Source organism: Macrobrachium rosenbergii, chromosome 16 (assembly GCF_040412425.1).
Source record: "Macrobrachium rosenbergii isolate ZJJX-2024 chromosome 16, ASM4041242v1, whole genome shotgun sequence".
Classification (NCBI taxonomy): domain Eukaryota; kingdom Metazoa; phylum Arthropoda; class Malacostraca; order Decapoda; family Palaemonidae; genus Macrobrachium; species Macrobrachium rosenbergii.
The window spans coordinates 57,303,007-57,327,602 of NC_089756.1; the positions used below are offsets into that span (position 1 = coordinate 57,303,007).

At 39.5% G+C, this 24,596-nt stretch overlaps 1 protein-coding gene across 2 annotated transcripts in view; it reads right to left on the reverse strand.

Annotated features, from left to right (window-relative positions):
• LOC136847457 (spermine oxidase) overlaps positions 1-24,596 on the reverse strand; it is a 283,719-nt gene that overhangs the window by 68,112 nt on the left and 191,011 nt on the right. For both annotated transcript variants that reach the window (XM_067119166.1, XM_067119167.1), the window contains exon 4: positions 3,059-3,179. In XM_067119166.1, the coding sequence (XP_066975267.1) occupies positions 3,059-3,179 (121 nt within the window). The remainder of the gene's footprint in view (positions 1-3,058; positions 3,180-24,596) is intronic.

Consider the following 24,596-nt stretch of genomic DNA (forward strand, 5'->3'; position numbering starts at 1 on the left):
CTTCTCTCTGTTCAGTTGAAAACCTAGCGACTCCAGGAAATTGATGACTATGGGCGTAGCTTTCTGACACTCGGAACTGTTGGTGCCCAAATTATCCAATCGTCCAAATATGCTGCTAGGGATATCCCTTGAGACCCGGAGTTGTTGTACTACCCGTGTCCGCCAGCTTTGTGAATATCCAGAGCAATGTTCAGACCGAAGGGCATGACCCTGAAGGAGTAGGCTTGATTCCGAGTCTGAAACCGAGGAACTGAGAGAAGTTCCGCGCAACCGGGCGTGATAATAAGCGTCTGAAAGATCGATAGAGGTGGTGACGGCTCCACGCCAAAGTAGAGTCCGTACTTGAGCTACCGTAAGCATGCGAAATTTGTCGCATTTTATGTAGAGATTTAGACGCGACAGATCCAGGATCACTCTTTGCTGATCGGAGTCTTTTTGGGAACAGTGAATAACCTGCCTTGAAACTTTAGGTGCCTTACTTTCTTTATTGCTCGTTTGTTGAGCAATTCTGTCACATAATCCTTTAGGATTGATGTGGGTGGCTGGTAAAACCTGGTTAGAGGAGGAGGGTTTTGATCCAGCTCCATCCTAGGCCCTTTGGACACAATGCTGTGTGCCCAAGGGCTGAAGGTCCATTGGTCCCTGAACCAAAACAGGCGACCGCCTACCTGTGTTCTCTCAGTGGGAGGGCGGGTTTATTCCCTCTACCACGTCCAGGTCTTCCCCTTGGGGTGGTGTTGGGCTTCACTCTATGAGGGCTTTGCCCTCTTCCTCCTTGCAACCCTATTAAGGCCGTGAAAGTAACCACGGCCCTCATATGTGGGGTTGTATGCGGTGAGCCACATAGGAGGGTGCAGCTGGTTGGACCAGCACATACTGTTGAGGTGAGCCTTTGAAGTGGAAGGCTGTGCCACATGGGCTGGGACTACAACACGATGGTAGGGCCTCTTATGCCTCCCTGAAAGCGTTTCCTCTCGATTGGGGGGCCGATTCTGGGGTCTTGATGCTTATTGAGAAATACCCCAGCGAGCGAAGACCTGGTTGGGGTTTTCTGCCTAACATTCGTGACCTCCTCTTCACCAAGTTTGACAACCTTTTCCCTCACACTGATGAATACATATAGGTCCCTCGGCAAAGATGAAACAATGTTTGAATTTCCTTGGAAAAAAGGCAAAATAATAATGTGAAGGTAACCCAAAAACCAACAAAAGGGACTCAGAGATTTCAGCAAAGATGTGACCAGCTCTGCTTGACCATGAAACGTGTGACCAGCAAGTAAAGGCGACTGATGGCTCATGGTGGCACCAATGCAGTAGCTGATACTGCTGCTCCTATAATCTGGAATGTAAGTTCACAGTGTATGGGGAAAATTGAATGCCACAATTATGGGATATATGAGTGATGGGGTTGGATGAAATTAACCATAAAGTTATGTTCAGAGATTACAATACATTACTGAACTTCACTACTACAACATGCAAACTTTGTTGATAAATGACACACCATACAAGTTTTAAACTACTGTACACTATGGCATTTATTAAAAACTACATACCTGAATATGTCTTGTTTAATACCAACTTAATATCCAGAAACTATGAGTCAGTTCTCAACTAGTTCAATAGTACCATACATCAAATAGACAAATCTTCAGTACAATAAATGAACACATTAACTCCAGAACCATAAAAAACTAGTCACTAACACAATAATGACCAGCACTCAAGGCAATTTACAATGTAAATTTAACATAACACTAAATAATGGTAATTTTCATGATAAAATTATTTGGATATTCACCTAGTGTTAAAGTTAGCTTATATCATCACACCATTAGGTGCGATCGGCATACAAAATAAAAATAACATAACTTGGCTAACCCTCTAGGACTATATCTGTAATCACCAGTTTCCCACCAGGTGATGCTGGAATATTTATGTTCTCAGAACTACTGAAGCAAACGTAATGTATCTGTATCCCTAAATAATTCTATGGTTCACACACATCACTATCACTCTCCCCAAAACAGATGACATGTGAACCAGTGAACGCGAGGCCAAACTGCCAAACAATTCATCCAGAGAACGCACGCTGAACCCGAACCAGAGATGGTTGAGAGAGGTGGTGGAGGGCAGAGAATTTGGTCCCGGGACACCATGGTTCCCTGTCCGCGGAGAAGACAAACAGACCCAGGGCAGTCCAGAGGGCAGGCTACAGACAGATGCCAAGGCTCCGACACCTCTCTCACAGGGGAAACCGACAAAGGCTGATCACTATGGGGGGGGATATCTTCACCTTAATATATATGGTAAAATTTTTAACCATATAAAAGAATATATCTCGATTACTTATTATTTTTTCTCCCGAACCACACAGGGAGCAAAGAAGGTGGAGCAAAAGGAGTGAGAAAAGAAGTAACCTAGGCTACCACGTAGGCTAATGGAGGAGGAGGAGAAGCAACACCGGACTGAGTAGGCTTCTGGTGTGCCCTAATGAACTGCCTATGTAAACTACTGGCCTCTAGCATCTTCCGATACTTCACAAAATTTTCATCCTCTCATCAGATCACTCATTATCTTCACGTCAAGAAAACTACACTCATACCTCAACAGATAGGCTAAAACAGGCTACGTGGTCATCCTGCAAAACTGAAACATTCGGTTTCCACAAACTCTTTCCTATGCAGCCTAATGTTTTCACCTCTGCTTGTTGTAGATGACATAACACAAAAACAGAAAACATGCACAATACAGTAGGAGAAAATTTGTCAGAAATCATCTAAATTATTACTAACGCCAATTCACACCGTCTACATAAGGACACAGCATGAAGAATTATGACAAGAACGTAAACCCTCCAGTGCCACCCAGTGGGAAACAGGCAATTACAGAGACAATCCTAGTAGGTTAGCCAAGCAATATTTTTTTATTTTGTATGCCGATTGCACCTAATCGTGCCAAGATATTAGCTAACTTTAACAGTAGGTAAGGTTTATTCCAAATAACAGTAGGTAAGATTCATTCCAAATAATAATGTTTAAAAATTTATAGAAACTCACTTTACTTGAAGTAGGATGCATATAAAGGGGGTGGGAAATGTTGGTGATGTCCACCTGTGAGGCCCCAACACCAACTGCTGTATATGAACCTTTAGTAAAAGGCTGTGACCACCAGGTTGTGCTGAAATTATAGCAAATGAACAGGACTAGACTGAAGAAGGAAGTTACAACATTTGAGGAAAATGCTAAAATCTTGAAAAAGCGTATCAATTTTATGATTAAAAAAATAATGATTTAAATATACTACTTCACTAACACTCAAGACAAGAAAGCAGTCAGATTGGTAACAATGTAATTGCTTCCAGAACAAAACACAATTAACAAATATAACAAACTTTAAAAGTAATTTCTATTTTTCCTATATTTACAAACCAGAGCCTTTTAGTATTCCTCAGCATGAGCTGGAGTTGGTCACTGATACTTAGTAGGAGGTAACTCAAGAAGTTCACGGAAGAATGCTCCCGTTTTAAAGTGTTAAGTAATTTATAAAACCAAACCAGTTCATACATATATACTTGAGACCTTTCCTTGAGGTCAGTAAACCATATTCATTCAATCAATTGCTATTATGCTGTTCAGACACTATTTTAAATATTATAATTTTCTGAGCCATGGAGAGCACCAAATTTGAAGTAAAGGCAAACATCAAAATTTTTTATGACATGTGATTGGAAAGCAACTCAGATTATTGAAACTTTGCAAAAAGTTTATGGAGGTGCTACTCCAAAGAAAACATGCAGTTTACAAATGGCTTCAGCAATTTCAAGAAGGAAGAAAAGACCTGGAAGTTGATTTGAGGGAAACCATCAACCTCAAGAAATCAAGAAGTGGTGGCTGCAGTTAAAAACCTTGTAGAAAAAAATTGCAGATTAACTACTGATCAGATAGCTACTACCATGGCTTGCCAATCTCACTTTTGCATGAAGATCTTGGTCTCAGCAAGCTTTCTGCACGATGGCTTCAGAAAGCATTGTGCCCAGATCAAATGGCACAATGAGCTGCTCTTTCAGTTGTTATTCTTAATATGATCGAAGCTGAGGAAGAGGCTTTTATGAGTCGAATTGTAACTGGTAATGAGACATGAATTTATCAATATGATCCTGAGAGTAAGACACAGTCCCAAAAATGGCTTCCTTGTGGATCTTGTGGACCAGTTAAATTCAGAGCAGAGATGTCAGCACAGAAGGTAATGGCCATCATTTTTTGGAATTCAGGAGTGATACTAGCAGATTTTCTTGAAAGACAAAAGGACTGTCATAGGAAGTTACTACACAGGATTTTCAAGAAGACTGAAGGCAGCACTGGCTGCAAACTAAAGAGAAAAGTTGCACTGTGGAGTTTTGTTTCATCACAACAATGCCCCAACACATTCTTTGGGAGCAACCAGGGATGCTCTTTGAGAATTCTGATGGGAGGTCCTACTACATCCATCCTACAGCCCTGATCTTGCCCCATCAGAACTTCTTTCTATTCCTAAAACTCAAAGAGCATCTATGAGGAACCCATTTTGACAGTATTAATGAAGCCAAAAATGCTTCTCAAACCTGGTTCCAAATGAGGAATGCAGAGTTCTTTAGACGAGGATTAAATTAATTATAACACCATCTCAAGAAGTACATTGATCAAGAAGGCATTCAAAAATAGTCTTCAGCTTTGTAAATTTTGATTTAATAAATGATTTTCTGAAAAATTCTGTGAACTTTTTTGACTACCCCTCATAGCAAGGTAGTTAACTGGTTGTTTAGGGGATGAGTGGGGGGGGGGGGTTACCTAACTCACCTGCCATGGCCAAGTACTTTTTCCTACCGCATCAAGGACATAGTGGGGTGGCTGAGGTGGGATATATCATAAAAGGCTCTGGTATATATAGCTAAGAAATATAAAAAATTTTTGTATTGGTATTTTTCATAGGTATGCTTACCTATGATCTTTCTTGTAGGAGCATTCCTCAGCATGAGCTGAAATCTGTCATTGACAAGCAAGGGGCTAAGGTGGGAATTGTGATAAAAGGCTCGTTTTGTGTACACTGGAAAATGCAAATTACTTTAAAAATCTATTATTTTTCCTATGGAAATATAAATCATTGCATCTCATGAAGGCAACTCACTCCTAGGTGGGAGTTCATCTCTCTCAACTGACTAGAAGTTAATTGAAAATATCACAATTCCTGACCCATAAGAAAGCAAGGGCAGAAATGATTACTATAACCTCTTACTTGGTCTATCATAAGGATACCAAAATGATATGGCCCTGGCCTAAGTGAGGGTATCTGGAGTCTCACTCAAGGAAGAAAATGTTCAGAGACATGTGCTACCCCTAAAATGGTTGCACAAGTTGGAGAGCAGCTGCATCTGGCTAAAACAACTAACAGGTTTAGTGTGTGGCTTTACCCATCCCCAGCTTGAATAGAAAGTGGAGAGAGTCACATCTTAAAGACAAAGCTTTAAAACTGGATGCTTGATTGTGCAGAATATCTGTATCATTCCCCACTTGAGCAGGTAATCAGCCTTAACTGCTGCTCCACTTAAGGAAGGAGGGAAGAGACCAGTCAATCTACATTAATCTCTTCCAAGTACAGTGTTCATGCTAGATACTTTCCAATCCAAACAGAGCTGGGTGTCAACACAACTTGTTAGAGCAGCCACCACAGGTCCCACCGAGTACATATTTAGGAACTGTGGGCAATACCACTCAGGTAAAATATGGTGGGTGCTCTGATGTTTCCAGGGGCCCCACAATCATTACCTGAAAAACTATAAAGTTTTCCAAAAGGCTAGGGACAAGCCCATGCCCCTAACTTTGTGAGCTCTCACCAAAACTAGGCGACTGTCATATTCACTTGAGTTGTTAAGCTAATTTAATTATTTCAAAATGCCAGAATGAAAGGGTGTTCCTCGATACCTTACGCTTGCGAGTACTAAAAAAAAAGTTGCAAAAACTCTGGCCTAAGGGGATGGGTTCTTTTGAAATGACTCTTTATGGCTCACATGGGACACTAGAGCATCTCACCTATTTCACGATCTGCAAAGTCCCAGAGAGTCATCGGAGACAGACAGGTTCAGCATTTTCACCACAAACTCTGGAGTGAAAGAAAATGAGAGAAAACCCAAGTGAAGAGAATAAGAGAAAACCCTAACTCTCTGAGTGCCAGACTATATGGGATAAACCATGTGACTCCCAAATACACATTGTCAAGGCTAAGGTCACCAGGAAGACAATCTTGAGTGTGAGCTCCCAGTCAGAGGCTTCCTCCAAGGGCTCCTATGGCACCGGGGTTAAACTGCAGAGAACAAGACTGCTGAAAGCTCCTCATAAGCATGGATAACTCTACCAAAAAAGGAAGATGCATACCTGATGGTCTGAATGCCTGGCTAAAGGCTGAATGATAGTCTTTCACGGCTGAAACTTAGAGGAGCTTGTCCCAATGAAGGTATATTAGGAAGTCTGTAATCTGGTGAATAAACATTCTGACTCTACAATCATTCCCAAGATAATAGCAAATAATTTCCAATCTTGCCACTGGGGAATGGAATGGGAGAGCAGAACACTAAAAAATCTGTTCAACCTGGAAGCTAAAATATCAAGGTTAGGAGGGAAACCCCACCTTGAACCAAAACTTCATCATTTGAGACAGTAAGTACTACTCTATACCAATCTGACCTCAAAGACTTACCTAATATGACAGCCCAACAGTATGACAGCCCAACTGCATGGCGAACTGTCCACTCACGCATCTGCAATTGCCACAACAAAAAGTGAGACCAAAGTCTTCCTCTTTGCTTGGAAAGCATAAAAGAATTTTTGCAGGATAAAAAAATTTTTGCATAACAGAGAACAGATAGTGATTGCAAGCTTGTTACAGAAATTGGATGAAGCTAAGGTAATATCCGTGTGTACCACAAAATAACTCGGTGTTAGCTGCTTTGCTGTTTGTGATTATGATTGCAGACATAGACAGTAATGTTATGGACTCAAGTGAGAAAGTTTTTGATGACACAAGAATAAGTAGAAATTACTTGTGATGAAGATAGGAACTCACTACAAAGACACCTAAACAAAATATATAAATGGGCAGAGGTAAATAGGATGGTATTTAACTCTAATAAATTTGAATCAATAAACTATGGTGATAAAGAAGAATGCTATATGCATATAGAGGACCTAATAACGAAAATCACAAATAAGGAAGCAGTTAACCCTTTGCCCGACTGGGCGTATATTATGTAAACTAAAATTGTCTGTTGGTGCCAGTGGATGTACCGTGCGTCAACTACAACAAATTTCAACCTTGATCGGTCAACTCTGCGCGACCGAAATGGTCAAAAAACGAAATTGTAAGCTAAAACTCTTACATTCTAGTAATATTCAATCATTTACCTTCATTTTGCAACAAATTGGAAGTCTCTACCACAATATTTCGATTTATGGTGAATTTTTGAAAAAAACTTTTTCCTTACGTCCATGCCTCTGATAACTTCGGCCGAAAATTTCAGAAATTCTTTCGTCATTTTGTAAGTAATGTTTGCACTAGTTTATATTAGTCGTTACATAAAGTTTTATATATGAAATGTGCGCAATTTCATGTAGAATACAACAGAAAATTACTCATGGTTGTAGCTTCTATCAGTTTTGAAATATTTCCATATAAATCACGATAAGTGCCAAAATTTCAACCTTCGGTCAACTTTAACTTTCGACGAAATGGTGAAAAAACACAATTGTAAAGCTAAAACTCTTACATTCTAGTAATATTCAGTCATGTACCTTCATTTTGCAACAAACTGGAAGTCTCTAGCACAATATTTCGATGTATGGTGAATTTTTGAAAAAAAACTTTTTCCTCACGTCCGGGCACGGTAACTCGGCCGAACATCTCAGAAATTCTTTAGTCACTTTGTCGTAATTTTTGCACTATTCTCTACTGGCCGTTACATAATGCTTTATATATCAAAATGTGAGCAATTTCATGTAGAATACAACAGAAAATAACTCATGGTTGTAGCTTTTATCAGTTTTGAAATATTTTCATATAATTCACGATAACTGCCAAAATTTCAACCTTCGGTCAACTCTGACTCGACCGAAATGGTCGTAAAATGCAATTGTAAGCTAAAACTCTTACATTCTAGTAATATTCAATCATTTACCTTCATTTTGCAACAAACTGGAAGTCTCTAGCACAATATTTCGATTTATGGTAAATTTTTGAAAAAAAAAAAATTTTTTTCCTTACGTCCGCACGCGGTAACTCGGCTGAACATCTCAAAAATTCTTTCGTCACTTTGTCATAATGTTTGCACCATTTTATATTAGTCGTTACATAAAGTTTTATATATGAAGATGTGCGCAATTTCATGTAGAATACAACAAAAAATAACTCATGGTTGTATCTTTTATCAGTTTTGAAATATTTTCATATAAATCATGATGTGCCAAAATTTCAACCTTCGGTCAACTTTAACTCGACCAAATTGATCGAAAAATGCAATTGTAAGCTAAAACTCTTATGTTCTAGTAATATTCAATCATGTACCTTCATTTTGCAACAAACTGGAAGTCTCTAGCACAATATTTCGATTTATGGTGAATTTTTGAAAAAACTTTTTTCCTTACGTCCTGCGTGGTAATCCGGCTGAACATCTCAAATTCTTTTTGTCACTTTGTTGTAATGTTTTACCATTTTATTTTAGTCGTTACATAAAGTTTTATATATGGAAATGTGCGCAATTTCATGTAGAATACATACAATAAAAAATAACTCATGGTTGTAGCTTTTATCAGTTTTGAAATATTTTCATATAAATCACAATAAATAGAAAAAATTCGACTTTCGGTCAACTTTAACTCGACCGAAATGGTCGAAAACTGCAATTGTAAGATAAAACACTTACAGTCTAGTAATATTTAATCAATTACCTTCATTTTGCAACAAATGGGAAGTCTCTAGCACAATATTTCGATTTATGGTGAATTTTGAAAAAAACTTTTTTACGTCCGCGTTCACGAATTCATGCATCATTTGTGATAATATTTTCTCTGTGTTGCTTTGATTGTTTACCATTTGTTATATACCAAAATCATTGCAATTTAGTGTACAATACAAAAAAAAAAATAACTCATTAGGTTTAACCGTTATGCTCACAGCGTGATTTTGTATACAATTATATATGAAATTTTTTTTCATGCTGTCATATATTTCAATATTTATATATGATAATGATATTTTTTCATTTCTGATGGTTGCATACTAAACTTCAGGCAATGACAAAAAAAGGCAAAAATTAACTCTTAATCTTAAAACTATGCATGCTGTGATTTTTAAAAAACTTTTTTTTTCCACTTTGGCGCTAACTGCGACGCCTTGACATCGACGAACACTTTTGTAAATAGCGGCTCGGCGTTAGAGGGTTAAAGACCTTGGTGTGATGTTGAATAGGAATATGTTATGCATTGATCAAATAGCAATACTATTGGCAAAATGCAAAGCAAAAATGGGAATGTTGTTCCGGCACTTCAAAAAAAACAAGAAAAGCCGAACATATGATTATGCTTTATAAAATGTATGTCGTAGTCCACTTGAATATTGCAATATAATAGGTACCACAATACCAAAAGATATTGCACAAATAGAGTGTACAAAGGTCCTTTACAGCTAGAATAGAGGAAGATATAGTCTCAAAGAGAAGAGAACGCTACATGATAATACAGGCATGGAAACAGATAGAAGGAATTACCAAAAACATCATGGAGCTAAAAATATCAGAAAGAGCAAGCAGAGGTAGATTAATAGTGCCTAAAACTATACCAGGAAAACTAAGGAAAGCACACAGGACATTAATCCACCAAGCATCAGCATCAATAATGCAGCATCTATTCAATGTGCTACCAGCTCACCTGAGGAACATATTAGAGTGAGCGTAGATGTATTTAAGAATGAGCTCAACAAATATCTAAGATGCATCCTAGACCATCCAAGATTGGAAGATGCAAAATATACCGGAAGATGCATTAGCAATTCTCTGGTAGACATCAGAGGTGCCTCACACTGAGGGACCTAGGGCAACCCGAATGAACTCTAAGGTGTAACGTAAGGTCTACTACAATTCTGCTATAACGAACAGCACTAGCGAGAAATCTCTCATTTAAAGCCAGAAACCTGCAAGGACGCAATGCACTGCTTTCTGCATTACCAGAGCACTGATATGCAAATGAGGTGTGTCCTATGGTCAGAATAACCCCCCACAAACAATCCTGAACAGTTTTATGGTCTCTTTGGATGCATCCATAAACCAATGTATCAAATTTGCGAGGAGGGAAAGTTCATAGAACTCCCCTTATAGGGTTCCTGCCGTTCCACCCTCATGCTACTATTTCTATGACTTGCACCAGAAGAGAAGGGCAGTCATGTGGCGCTCTTGGTGGTGCCTCAGCATCACCAAATTAGAAGAGCTCCTGCAAGACAACAGGTGGCTGAGGACAACCCACCAAAGTAGATTTATGCATTTCTAGGTATCTGTCTGCTAATTGGGCATGAAATCTAACTTCTATCCTTTTGCCCTGCCTTTTAAAAAGATGAAGGATTCCTTCCTGAAGCAGAAATCCAGGAGAAACCTATCAACCTTGTAACACGAGTAGTGTGTACATAGCAAAGTCTGACAACATTCAGATGGGAATCTAGTAACCACATGTAGAGTTGTCATCAGTTCAAAACAAGTTTTGAAACTGATGACCCTGTAGCAGGCAAGAAGAGTTCTGAAGGACTTTATTATGAAAAGTACTTTATCTTAAATCTGGATGTCACAGATGCTCTGACCTCTAAGATGCATCCCAATTTTGACCAGCAAAATATTGAAAATAAACATAAAAGTATGGTAACACAAGTTAGTTAGTTATAAATGATTTAACCAGACCACAAACTAATGGCTTTGTTTTGGTTGGTACACTACATGCACTCAAGTGTCTCAATGCATTGAAATAGCCTACCCCAGGCTGGTACAACATATTGATTATTGTTGTTTTTTCAGTTAATTTATCTTTAAAATAATTCCATGTTTTTTCAAGTTCACTGATTTTAATATTAAATAAGCTTTTCTAAAGCTGGCAGACAAGCAAACTACAAGACAGATTATGAAGTAACATATATTGGTAATTCACGACCAGCCATTTAGTGTCAGAAATTTCCTTGGCCAGCACTGTCTCCATGCATGAAAATGGATGAGGTTCAGCTAGCAAAGTATTTTAAGATTTTGACAGCGTTGGACATAGTCTAATGCTGCAATTCTTTTTCATCTCAGATAACAGATAAACTAAACACCACAACAGGAAATATTAGAAACATGGAATAATTGACTGCGCAGTGACACAATGTAAAATATGACATGAACATGACATCCCAAACAAAATAAAAGATTAAAATCCACACAATATGACAAGTTTATAAATAAATTTGTATTTTTCATAACTAACAAACCTGTGGTCTTAACATAAGGGAAAATTCTCTAGCACCAGCTGGAGTCTGGTTAAAAAAAGGTTACAAGGGGGTGGTGGCATCAGGAGATGACTAAGATGGCGGTGTAAGCAAGTAGGAGTCGACCTCCTATACCCCATCAAGTAGGAGTCGACCTCCTATACCCCATCTCGGAAGCAACGCATCAGTTTTCTCTAGCAGGTAAATTATGAGGGGTTGGCTTGAGGTGGACAATATATTTAACCCTCTGGTGATCCGATGACACAAAACCGCGTCAATAAATTTTTTGCCGTAAGTGCTCCGATGACGTGATTTCCGCATCATCTGTAAGTTATTTTCAGGAGAAATTCACCAAAAAAAAAAGGAGTCATCCGAAGAAAACGAGGACTGCGTCACTGCGTGGGCAGATCTTAAACCTACAAGAAAACGTAAACAGGAAACCGATAGGTATCGCGCATGTGCTGCAGTCCTCCCCCAACCCAAGCACTTATCCCCCTGTTTTGACCGAGTTCAGCAGGTCTTTTTAGCACTCTCACTTTCTTGCTTTGTCGTCATTTATCTGCATTTGTGAAGTGCTTTCACTTTTGTTATTGTTATAAAAGTGTTTGCAAGTGATTGCTGGGTATTTTGAATATTATTTAGTGTTTTTCAATAAGATAAATAGTGAAGAATTTACTTTTTTTACATATATTTCTGTCTTTCAACAACATTTCCGTCTTTCAGCTTCAATTGCTCAATTTTTTCTGGGAACACTTATTGCTTTTACATGGGCTATTTACAGAAAATTTATTCAGCTTTACATTGCAATTTTCACTTTTTTCTTAGCGTTATTCATTACAAAGTAATTACGAAAAATGTAAGTGTAAATATGAACACTTGCGAACCCAGTCGAGCCATGTAGTTCAGCCTAGGGTTTATGAGTGCGTGAATAATTTTTTGTACACCTGTTTGTGCATCTGTAAATAACTTCAATGTGCATGTATTATATATATCATTTGAACGGCCATTCTTTGTATTTTATCGTGCTGAACAGAAAAATGTATACATATCAACGTTTCTAGATAAAAATCTTTAGCAAACAATTGACTTTACATGAAAAAAAAAATCTATTTTGAGGAAGGTCTTTGAAATTCAATTGCTTCAGGGTATAACAATGCTAGATATTATTTACTATATATATTTAGGAAGGTAATATGAGTGAATACCACTACCACGGGAAAGATTTATATCAAAACCCCGAAAAGAGCGGTGAGTCGTTACAGCCCTACACTTTCCATTGACACCAGCGCCACCTACTTCATTCCTTTTAGCTTCAATTGCTCAATTATTTACTATATATATTTTCTTTATTTAGCTTTCCATTGCATTATTATTTATTACCGAGTAATCACGAAAAATGTCAGCATCTATATATACGCATTGAACGCCGTAGTTCAGCCGGAATTTATGCAAGCGTAGATAATTTTTTGTACGCCTGTTTGTGCATCTGTAAATAACTTCAATGTGCATGCATTATATATCATTCAAATGGCCATTCTTTGTACTTTATCGTGCTGGACAGCAAAATGTAAAAATATCGTTTCTACATAATCGTTGCTGTATATTTTCTTTGAAAAAAGAATTGTCCGTAATCTAACGACAATTGCTCGATTTTATTCTAACAATACATATATCTTTCTTTTGTGCGGTTTATAGGAAATTTATTCAGCTTTCTAATGACACCTTTATTTTTTTTCTATCTTTACTCCTTACTTAGGTATGATACGAAATATTAATATATGTAGGTTGGAAAATCTGAAAACTGCACTCCGTAAAAAATTAGCATTTTTTAATCGGTAACAGCTAATTAGCAAACACATTTATAGCAAAATGATTGCTTCCACATGAAAGTTCAAACATTTCCACACAATTTATGTATAAAATAAAATCCCCAAACCTAATTATTATATTTTTCAAGATTCTAAAAAAATATCTACGATTTTCCTTAAAAATTTCACTTTCATCATGTCTTTTTTATTATTTCTAAGCCTTGCAAAGATTTTCTGATTGCTTTAGGAAAAAATTCAATCATTTGTCGACATTATAAAACAAGCCAGAAGCCTATATCAGTTATAGTTTGGACATATCAATTTTTACAATGAAACTTTTCTGCGAGAACCCCACTTTTCCCTCCACGACATAAGTCGCGTACCGGGCAGCACTACAGGAACCCCCGTAATTGTGAGAGGGTTAAAACCACAGGTTTGTTAGTTATGAAAAATACAAAATGATTTAAAAATTTGTCAATTGTTCATACACAGAACAAACCTTTGGTCTTAACATAAGGGAAACTTACTTTTGGTGGGAGGATAGAGAAACCTTAAAAGCGACAGGAGGTTTTGATCACCTGGGCTCACTTTCTGGCCAAAGAAGGACATAGGAAGTAGTCATATGCCTCTGAACTGTAAAGTAAAAGATTATTTGCCAGCCAGAAATCTGGGTTAAGAGGCAATGTGGGATTCCTGTTACATTGTGTCTTGTAGTGAAATAAAGAATTCAACTGTTGGAGACATCAAAACTATATTAGCCTCCAGCCTTGTTTGTCGTCATTTCCTCTCTCCTCTTGTAAGAGACAGGAAGGGACTTGCTTCCAAAATAGTTTGTATTGTGTATGAACAATCAAGTAAAACTAATGGAAAGGAGTTCTACACTCACCTGTATCTGACCAGTTCCAGTGCATGATGGATAATTTCTCTCCACTGCCCACAAGTAGAGGAGAAAAAAGGGAGAGGAAGAAGACCAGTCAAACCATTCACTCTCACTTTCAAAACCAACATCTTAGGAAAAATACAAACTGCCCCACTAGGGGCACTGGATGAGCTACACAACTTGTTGAGCAGCCACCACCAGACCCAAGGAAAAAATGTCCATGGACCTGTGGGCAATGTCCCACAGACAGAAGGGTGTGGAGGCAGTGTGGCGCAGCCATGTACCAGCCTTTAAGATCCTTTGAACCGACAGGTTCTTTTAAATGCGATGGAAGGGCCTAGACCCCTAACATCACATGCTCTTGCACTCACTGAATTGGCTTCTGGATTTGAAGAAGTAGAATAAGCTTGTTTTTAATTACTTCTCGAAGCCAAAAGGAGATAGTATTCTTGGAGACTTCCTTCTTGACCCAGCCTGTACTAACAAAAAGTCTTTGATAACCTGGTCTGAGGTGCTGAGTCCTTTTTAGGTAGTTACACAATGCCGTAACAGGACATAAAAGTAAATCATCAGGGTCATGACCAACAAAATCTGAAAGTGAAGGGATGGAGAAACACTTAAATCTGTCATCGTGCATGGAGGGATTTTGAGTCTTGGCCACGAATTCTTCCGGGACAAATTTGAAGGCTACAGACCCCCAACCCCTTGTGCGTGTGTAACGTCAGAAGATAGTACGTGTAGTTCACTTACTCTCTTGGAAGATGCTAAGGCTAACAGGAAATCCATCTTAAGAGTTACATTCCTGCCTAGAGCATAGAAATCCCCCACGAAGATGATACGTTAACGTCTTTCACATGTAGAACCAAACCTAAGGCAGCCCTGTATTCCTTGATTGCTGATACTGAAAGAAGTTTCTCCTTATGGAGGAAAATGAGGAAGTCTACTACTTGTTAAATAGTAGTTCCGACTGGAGAGAGACCCTGATGACGACACCGATCACAGTAGACGGCCCACTTTCCCTGGTACATGGCTGTAGAAGACCTCCTGAGGTAACCTGACATTTCCATCGCTGCTCTGCGAGAAAAGCCTCTCGCTTGCAGGAGATACTGGACAGTCTCCAACCATGAAGAATTAGGGACTCTACTGACTGGTGAAACCTCTTGATATATGGTTGACACAGACAGTTGTGCCAAAGAGGATCTCTCTCGGTGCTTCTGACAGTAAGGCTAGAAGATCGGGGTTCCATTCTGCGTGAGGCCACATGGAAGCTACAAGGGTCATCCTTTGGTTCTGCGAAATCATCAGTCTATTGATGACCTGACAGATGAGGCAAAAGGGGAAGAAAGGCGTACACGTCCAAGGTGTCCCAAGGATGTTGAAGGGCGTCCTCCACCACGGCCCAGGGATCTGGAACGCCTGAGCAAAATATCTCTAGTTTTTCTAGTTTTAGTTTTCTGTAAAAGAAAACTATCGTGTTGGCTTTGTCTGTCCATCTGCACTTTATTCTGCCCACACTTTTTCTGTCTGCCCTCAGATCTTAAAAACTACTAAGGCTAGAAGGCTGCAACCTGGTATGTTAATCATCCACGCACCAATCATCAAACATACCAAATTGCAGCCCTCTAGTCTCAGTAGTTTTCATTTTATTTAAGGTTAAAGTTTGCCATAATTATGCTTCTGGCAACCATATAGGATAAGCCACCACTGGGCTGTGGTTAAAGTTTCATGAGCCACAGCTCATACAACATTATACCAAGACCACCGAAACATAGATCTATTTCCCTTCGTCTGATGGGAACAGAAGGAGCATATGACGAAGTTGAAGAGGAAGAAGAAGGAGGAGGAGATGTACGATGTCTCTTCCTGGATGCCTTCACCACTTATTGACCAAACTTCTCCCTGAAGAAACCTATGACTCTATCGCAAACAGATTGGATATGGGAGTCAGAAGGAGCAGACATGGTAGTTGATGGCATCGACATGGCTGATGTCACAGAGTGGGGAGCGGTGAGTGTTGTCAATAGCTGAGAGGAGGCTAAGGTGACTGAAGTTCTAGCCAAAGAGTGATGGGATGACGTCACTGAGACAGAGGTCTTGGAAACTGTCATAGCAGACGAAACTGGAGAGCGAGAAGCTAAACAGTGAGACAACAGGCTGGAAAGGGTTGTTACACCTGGTAGGCCAGAATAGTCCAAACACTCTGTCATTTTTTTGTGTGTCACCACCTGAAAACACAGTACGAGGGGGAGCAGTCTCTAACCCCCCACAAGAGCAGGGGTATCCAAATAAATCATAAGCACTCCTGCACCCCGAACTGAATCTTCCAAGGCTGAAGCTTTAGAAAAATGAGAGGGAGTAAAATCTTCACGGCTAGAAGAAGCAGCGAGAAGACTTTGGAAAAGAAGAGCAAGAACAAGGGAACGAAGCTGATGTTGCCTCTGAGGAAGCAAACCCTTCCAAAGATGGTGGTGCGAACCTCCTTCTATATCTCTTCTTATCAAAATTCTTCCATTGCTCAGGAGACCAATCAACACATTCAGGGCATGGGTTACTTATGCTGCAGTTGTGAGACATACATCTGGTACAAGTGGAATGAGGGTCTTTCACAAAGGAAGGCAGGAATTGGGAGCAAGGATTACTGTCAACCCAAGATATTTCGTCTGAGTTTTGGAGGGTGAAGGATGGTTGTGGGTTTGCATACTCAAGCAGAAACACACAATATACAAAAACACACAAATAAATAGATTAAACCAGTATCCAAGAGCGTAAGCACCCAGGAAGTGGACAACAACCAGCTTTGAGAAGAGAGTAGTAAAAAACACGACCTCCTACAAAGGCACTCAGAAAAGAATGACACGATGGTTCTGAGATGGGTATGGGAGGTTGACTTCTCCTGCCTCACACCGCCATCTTGGCCATCTCCCAATGCCCCCAATGCCACCAATTCCTTGTAACTTTTTTTTAACCGGACTCCAGCTGGCACTAAAAAATTTTCCCTCATGTTAAGCCCAAAAGTTTGTTCTGTGTATGAACACACAGATATTAACCCTTAAATGCCTACTGGACGTATCATACGTCGACTAAAATTGTCTGTTGGGTGCCAAGTGGACGTACTGTACGTCGACTACAAAAATTCAACCTTCGGTCAACTTTGACTCGACCGAAATGGTCGAAAAATGCAATTGTAAGCTAAAACTCTTAAATTCTAGTAATATTCAATCATGTACCTTCATTTTGCAACAAATTGGAAGTCTCTAGCACAATATTTCGATTTATGGTGAATTTTTGAAAAAAACTTTTTCCTTACGCCCAGCAAGTAACTCTTTAAAAAATTTCAGAAATTCTTTCATTTTGTCGTAATTTTTGCAGTTTTATATTAGCCGTTACTTAAAGTTTTATATATGAAAATGTATGCAATTTCATGTAAAATACAGCAAAATACAACCCATGGTTGTAGCTTTTATCAGTTTGGAAATATTTTCATATAAATCACGATAACTGCCAAAATTTCAACCTTCTGTCAACTTTGACTCAACTGAAATGGTCGAAAAACGCAATTGTAAGCTAAAACTCTTACATTCTAGTAATATTCAATCATTTACCTTCATTTTGCAACAAATTGGAAGTCTCTACCACAATATTTCGATTTATGGTGAATTTTTAAAAAAACTTTTTCCTTACGTCGCGCCAGAAATCCTTTTGTCACTTTGTCGTAATGTTTGCACCGTTTTATATTAGTCGTTACATAAAGTTTTATATATGGAAATGTGTGCAATTTCATGTAGAATACAACAGAAAATAACTCATGGTTGTAGCTTTTATCAGTTTTGAAATATTTTCATATAAATCACGATAACTGCCAAAATTTCAACCTTCAGTCAACTTTAACTCGACCGAAATGGTAAAAACGCAATTATAAGCTAAAACTCTTACATTCTAGTAATATTCAATCATGTACCTTCATTTTGCAACAAACTGGAAGGACAATATTTCGATTTATGGTGAATTTCTGAAAAAAAAAAACTTTTTTCCTTACGTCCTGCGCAGTAACTCGGCGAACATCTCAGAAATTCTTTTGTCACGTTGTCGTAATGTTTGCATCGTTTACATTAGTCGTTACATAAACTTTTATATATGAAAATGTGCGCAGTTTCATGTAGAATACAACAAAAAATAGCTCATGGTTGTAGCTTTTATCAGTTTTGAAATATTTTTACATAAATCACGATAACTGCCAAAATTTCAACCTTCGGTCAACTTTAACTCGACCGAAATGGTCGAAAAACGCAATTGTAAGCTAAAACTCTTACATTCTAGTAATATTCAATCATTTACCTTCATTTTTCAACAAATGGGAAGTCTCTAGCACAATATTTCGATTTATGGTGAATTTTTGAAAAAAACATTTTCCTTACGTCCGCGCGGTAACTCGGCCGAACATCTCAGAAATTCTTTCGTCACATTGTCGTAATGTTTGCACCGTTTTATATTAGTTGTTACATAAAGTTTTATATATGAAAATGTGCACAATTTCATGTACAATACAACAGAAAAAAAACTCATGGTTGTAGGTTTTATCAGTTTTGAAATATTTTCATATAAATCACGATAAATAGAAAAATTCTACTTTCGGTCAACTTTAACTCGACCGAAATGGTCGAAAACTGCAATTGTAAGCTAAAACACTTACAGTCTAGTAATATTCAATCAATTAGCTTCATTTTCAACAAACGTGAAGTCTCTAGCACAATATTTCGATTTATGGTGAATTTTTTAAAAAACATTTTTTACGTCCACGAGTTCTTAATTCATGCATCATTTTGTGATAATATTTTCTCTGTGTTGCTTTGATCGTTTTACAATTTGTTATATACCAAAATCATCGCAATTTAGTGTACAATACAAAAAAAAAAATAACCTGTTAGCTTTAACCGTTTTGCTCACAGTGCGATTTGTATAAAATTATATATGAAAAATTTTTTTGCGCTGTCATATATTTCAATATTTATATATGATAATGATATTTTTTCATTTCTGATGGTTGCATACTAAACTTCAGGCAATGACAAAAAAAAAGGAGTCAAAAATGAACTCTTAATCTTAAAAACTAAGCGTGCTGTGATTTTTGAAAAAACTTTTTCCGCTTCAGCGCTGACTCCCGAACGGCGCCGGCATACGGGAGACGTTTTTGTAAATAGAGGCTCGGCGTTTAAGGGTTAAAAGAAGAAAAAACGAATAAGGATTCCTTACAGTCAGGGTCATTTGGGAAGAGCAAAAATATCAGTAATACTAATATACAATAATTAAGTTACCACTTGTCTCTTAACTCGTCTATTGTACTCTGCCTCTACAGGAATGAATCTGTAACTACACCTACTTTTTGTTTTTTCATGATACTTTTGTTTATTTACTATTAAAAGTAAAGATAACATACTTTTCATTCATGGGTCACATACAAAGAGTTCAGATTACTCTCTAGCAAAGATAACCTTTCTCTGGGGTTAGGATAGGTGGATAAAAACATAGCCTTTGGCCTCTAGGAGGCAGACACAATTTATGACTCATTTTAGGAGGAAAACTACCACACAGTTTGGGCCATTCCAACTAAAGAGAGTATGTAGCACGTACTCTTTAATGGTTAGGGTTCGCACATCTGACTCCAATCCTAGTCAATCTCTACTCAAGAAAGGCAACTGTTAAATACTTTGGAGACTGACCCCACATGAATTCTAGTGCCTTTCTATGTCATTGCTTTAAACTCTGACCACAAAGCATGAGATCTTGAAGAATCTGAAGGGGGAGACAAGACATTATCAGTGCCTGAGTGAGTGAAGGATGGTAGTCTTGATACAAATGTGGTGATACTCCGTTCCTTGTCTCCATACCCTACAAAGGCAAGATGAGCAACCCTTTAAATCTACCAGCCAAAATAATGAGATAGTTACATATTAAACCTTCCCTCCCGCCTTCCTTCCCCCCTTCCCTTGCACCTAGATGTAGCTAAGAGAGGATGGAAAGGCTGGAAAGTTTTCCTTTCTTTCAAGAAATGAAACAAAATGCTAGGATACTGGTATGGGCTAAGGGAGGCTGGCTTCTTCCCAACCAAAGAACCTGAAGGTTTAGCACCAAGCAAAGGTTTGCCTGAAAGTCACTTTGCTGCCATTAAGTGTTTGATATTATATTGAGTGGTGGAACTAAGAACTCAGGACTCCTGCTCCCCTGTCCACCATGACTTTGTATTAAATCTGAAAGGGGTAAAATGGAATCCAACTGACCTAATGCGAAGGTTTCTTCCCCCTCCCCTTAAGGAAAGAGAGGAAGAATGGAAGTGTTTGACAGCAACAACGGGGAGAAATAAGGCATGACTGCAATGCCTTTGTGCCCTTGGTTCAAGTCCTGCTTCTCATTCATGCAAGAACCAGTAGGTTATGAATGCCAATTCTGTTGTGAAAGGAGCCATCATTGATATCGCTATGGCATCCTACATAATGGTAGGGAAGTTGTCTGCTTGATTGCTGGATAACATGCAACCTTCTGATCCACAGGTCAGAATGTTACCCCAATCCAGAACACCACAAGGAGAATGCAACCACAGCAGTCAGGATAGCTGTTTAGCCTCCTTAGTGGTCCTTCAAGAACTCTGTACTGTAAGATTCACATCAGGACAGCAGTGGTTACTCCCTCAAGACCACTGGGCTCACCGAGAGCCCAACGAACTATGTACTGACACTAGTGCAGGGGTACTAAAAGGAGCCAAGACCCTCCAGAAGTACTGATTCCTAAGGCAAGAGTTGAACTTACCATAGAGAGGCTGATATATCAATAACCTGAGTTCTCTTCAGAAGTGAATGCACAGGAACAGCAAAGTCAATGCCAAATGCTAAACAATTATTACAGAAATGTAACCTTTAAAAAAGGTGGTTCATCAACCCGTACATTTTCTCACGATAACAACTTGGACTAACACATAACCTCTCAAAATCATGGTACAAAATATGCAAACTTCTCTACAGTCAATCGAAACTGAACTTACTAAAGCAAACATGCTGGCATGCACCAGCATGCAAGTCCTAGTCAATGGACTAGAATATCCCTTATGAGTGTAATATGACAGAGAATCTCCCTGATAAGGCCCGTGTACATGCCAACAGAAAGGTATGAAAGCTGCACAAGCTTAGGGAAAAGTCTAGGCCTATGAACAGATCCTCCCAGCACTCAAGTACTGTAAAGGGAGGTCTGTTATAAGCCACCAACAACTCTGCATCCATTCAAGTCTGAAAACTATGCGCACTGAAGGGAGGAAGTGCAACGAACTCACCTGCACTTACTTAGAAATGCAAGGGAGAGGAGTCACTAAACTCTCCACAAACCTCGGGAGAGTTAGTGAAATGTGATTCACCAATCAATAGACTTTCTCAGTTTCTGCAGTCACTGCCCAAGTGAACAGGAGTGTGCACACACTCTGCTGTGAAACCACACTACAATACTACACAATACAGAAGCTACCGTATAGAGGGATGAAGAAATTTGTTTTTATTTAGCATTTCCCAACGTTTTGTGAGAGAGAGAGAGAGAGAGAGAGAGAGAGAGAGAGAGAGAGAGAGAGAGAGAGAGAGTGTGTGTGTGTGTGTGTGTGTGTGTGTGTGTGTGTGTGTGTGTGTGTGTTGTTGTAGAGTGGTTCGGTTGTTGGAGTTGGTTTTACGGCTGTCTCTCTGTCTGTCGGTCTGTCGGGAGTTTTTCGTTTTTGGGGAAGTCTTGGGCAGTTGGGGTCCAACCTTGAAAGTGAACGGGAGTTCGTCTGTTTTTGGGACCACATTAATGGTTCATGTGTCTCTTCTTTTTTTGTTGGTTTTTGTTGGTGGAGGGTCGGTTTAAGTTTTTGTTTGGTGGGTGTGTGCTGTGATTGGCGACCGTGGACCTTATCCATCTCCAGCAACCGAAGATCAGGGTGAGTGTTGCGTGTTGTGTTGTTTGTGGGTGTGAATACCGCCACATAATATTTGGCGCCCAACGTGGGGCAGCTGGTATTGCAGCTGCAAGTGAGATTGGTGGCTGGTAGTGTGACTGAAGAGAAGGATGGAAGAGGAACTGGTAAGGTTGAGAGAGGAGAATACGTGGTTGAGGGGTGAGAATGAGAGATTGAGGAGTCAGTTGGAGGAGGTGGAGGGAATGCTAAGAAGTGCAAAAGAAGAAATGAAAGGGGAGATGAAAGAGTCAGAAGAGAGAATGGAAGAGATGGATGGATAAAAGTTGGAGGGAATGATGAAAAGTGTGGAAGAAATGATGAAAGGTATGTTCAAGGGTGTTTTTGGAGAAGGGGCTGTTGGAGGCAGGTTCTCTGGAACGTGTGAAGGGGCAAGAGAGAAAGAAAAGGAGGAAGAAGTGAATGGAAGCTTGAGTGATGAAAGTGATATGGGAATAGGAAGTAAGAAACGAGGGAATGAGAGGCAGGGTAAGGAAAAGGGGAATGAAAAGCAAGGGAAGGAATAGAGGGAAAGTAAGGATAAGTCAGGGGAAGAAAAAGGGAAGAAGGGAAAGGAAAAGGAAACTGGTAAGAAGGGTAAGGAAGTGGGAAAGGCAGGAAAGAAGGGAGAGGGTGAAGGCAGTAGTGATAGTGAGGTGGATGGAGGTGAGTGGATAAAAGTGGATAAAAAGAGGGGGAAGAAGAGTGTAATGAGTAAGATGAATGTAAGTGCAGAAGTGGACTCTTTGTATCTGGAAGAGGGTATGAAAGGACAGAGCGAAAGTAGCGAAAGTGAGAGTGAAAGTGAGAAAGAAGTGAGAAAGGCTATGTATGTGAGGGAGGTACCCCGGTGTGAAAAGTATAATGAGTATGGAAGTAGGGATGTGCATGATTTCTTTAGGGAGCATGAAAGGTTTTGTCAGGATAAGTATGGGGAAAGTAAGAGAGTGTGGGCACGAGAATTAGGAGAGTATTTGACTGGGTTTTTACTTGATATGTATAGGGTTATTATGAGTGTGGGGATGTTGAGTATGATAAGGTGAAAGCTACACTAGTTGAGCAAGCGAGGCGTATGAAAGCGAGTGTTAAGTATAAGAGGAAGAATGAATTTGATGAGGCAAGAATGAAAGCTGGGGAAACCTTGTCACTATATGCTTGTAGGCTGGAGACGTTGGCAAGGAAGAAGTTTGGGGATGATGGGATAGATGAATGTAAGGAGTTAGTACGGAAGTTGTTAGGGACAGTGCCAGATGGAGTTAGAGAATTTGTGAACTTGAAGCGGAAGGAGAAGAAAAGATGGACGAATGAAAGGTTGACTTGGGGAGAAATCTTGGAAATTGTAGAAGATTATGAGCTTGACAGGGTTATAAAGAGAGCAGAAGTGTAAGTGTAAGGGCTGGGGTAGATGAGAGAGTACCAGAGTTTGGAAGCTTTAGGGATGCAGTGTTGAGGGGCCCAATGAGAATGGCCGATAGTGTAATAGATAGGAGTGTAAGAGCAAGTAATGTGGAGGTGCCAGTGAGGATGAATGGTGGGTTTGTAAGGGAACAACGGGTTGGACGGGTTAGGGATAGTAGTGTACAAAGGGGAAGGTCGGTGAGTGGAAGTCGAGCGAAGTGTTTTAGATGTGGAAAGGAACGACATACAAAGAATGAGTGTAGGTGGGCTTTGGGAGCGTGTTTCGGGTGTGGGCAATCGGGACATTTGGTAAGAGAGTGTACGAAAGATAGGGGGGTAAAATGCAACAGGTGCGGACAGGTGGGTCATATTGCTAATGGTTGTAGGGGTACCCGAGTGAATGTAATATGTGGCAACTGTGGTAAGAATGGGCATTATGCGAGAATGTGTTCAGAACCGAGAGCGAAGTGTGACGAATGTGGAATGGAAGGGCATGTATCAAGTGTATGTAGACGAAAGAGGGTGACTGTGACAGCGAATTCGGGAAACTGAGTGTGAAGGGGGTTCAAATGGGTGGATCCTCCAGGATGCAAGCGGTGCGTGATGCATGTACGTGAGGGGTTGTTGCATGTGGGAGGTTTTGCTGGAAAGACTGACGAGTGCATGAGTGTGCAAGTGTGTTGTAAGGGAGTAAGATTGATCGCCTTAGTAGATACCGGGTGTAGTATGAATGTCATATTTAAGAATGGATGTGAGAAATTGAGGAATACGTGTGAGATTAGGAACTGTCAGGGGGAAGTAAGAGGGATTGGAAATTTAGGGGTAGCAGTGGTTGGAAGAGTGTGTGAACGGTTAGAAATTTGGGGTGTAGTGATGGATGAAAGTGATTTTTGTGTGATTGAGAGTACGAATGATAAATATGATATTTTATTGGGATGTGAGTTTTTGAAAAAATGCGGGATGGTGGTCCGTCCTAGTATGAATGTAATTGAATTACGTATGAAAGGGGATGTGCTTGGGGA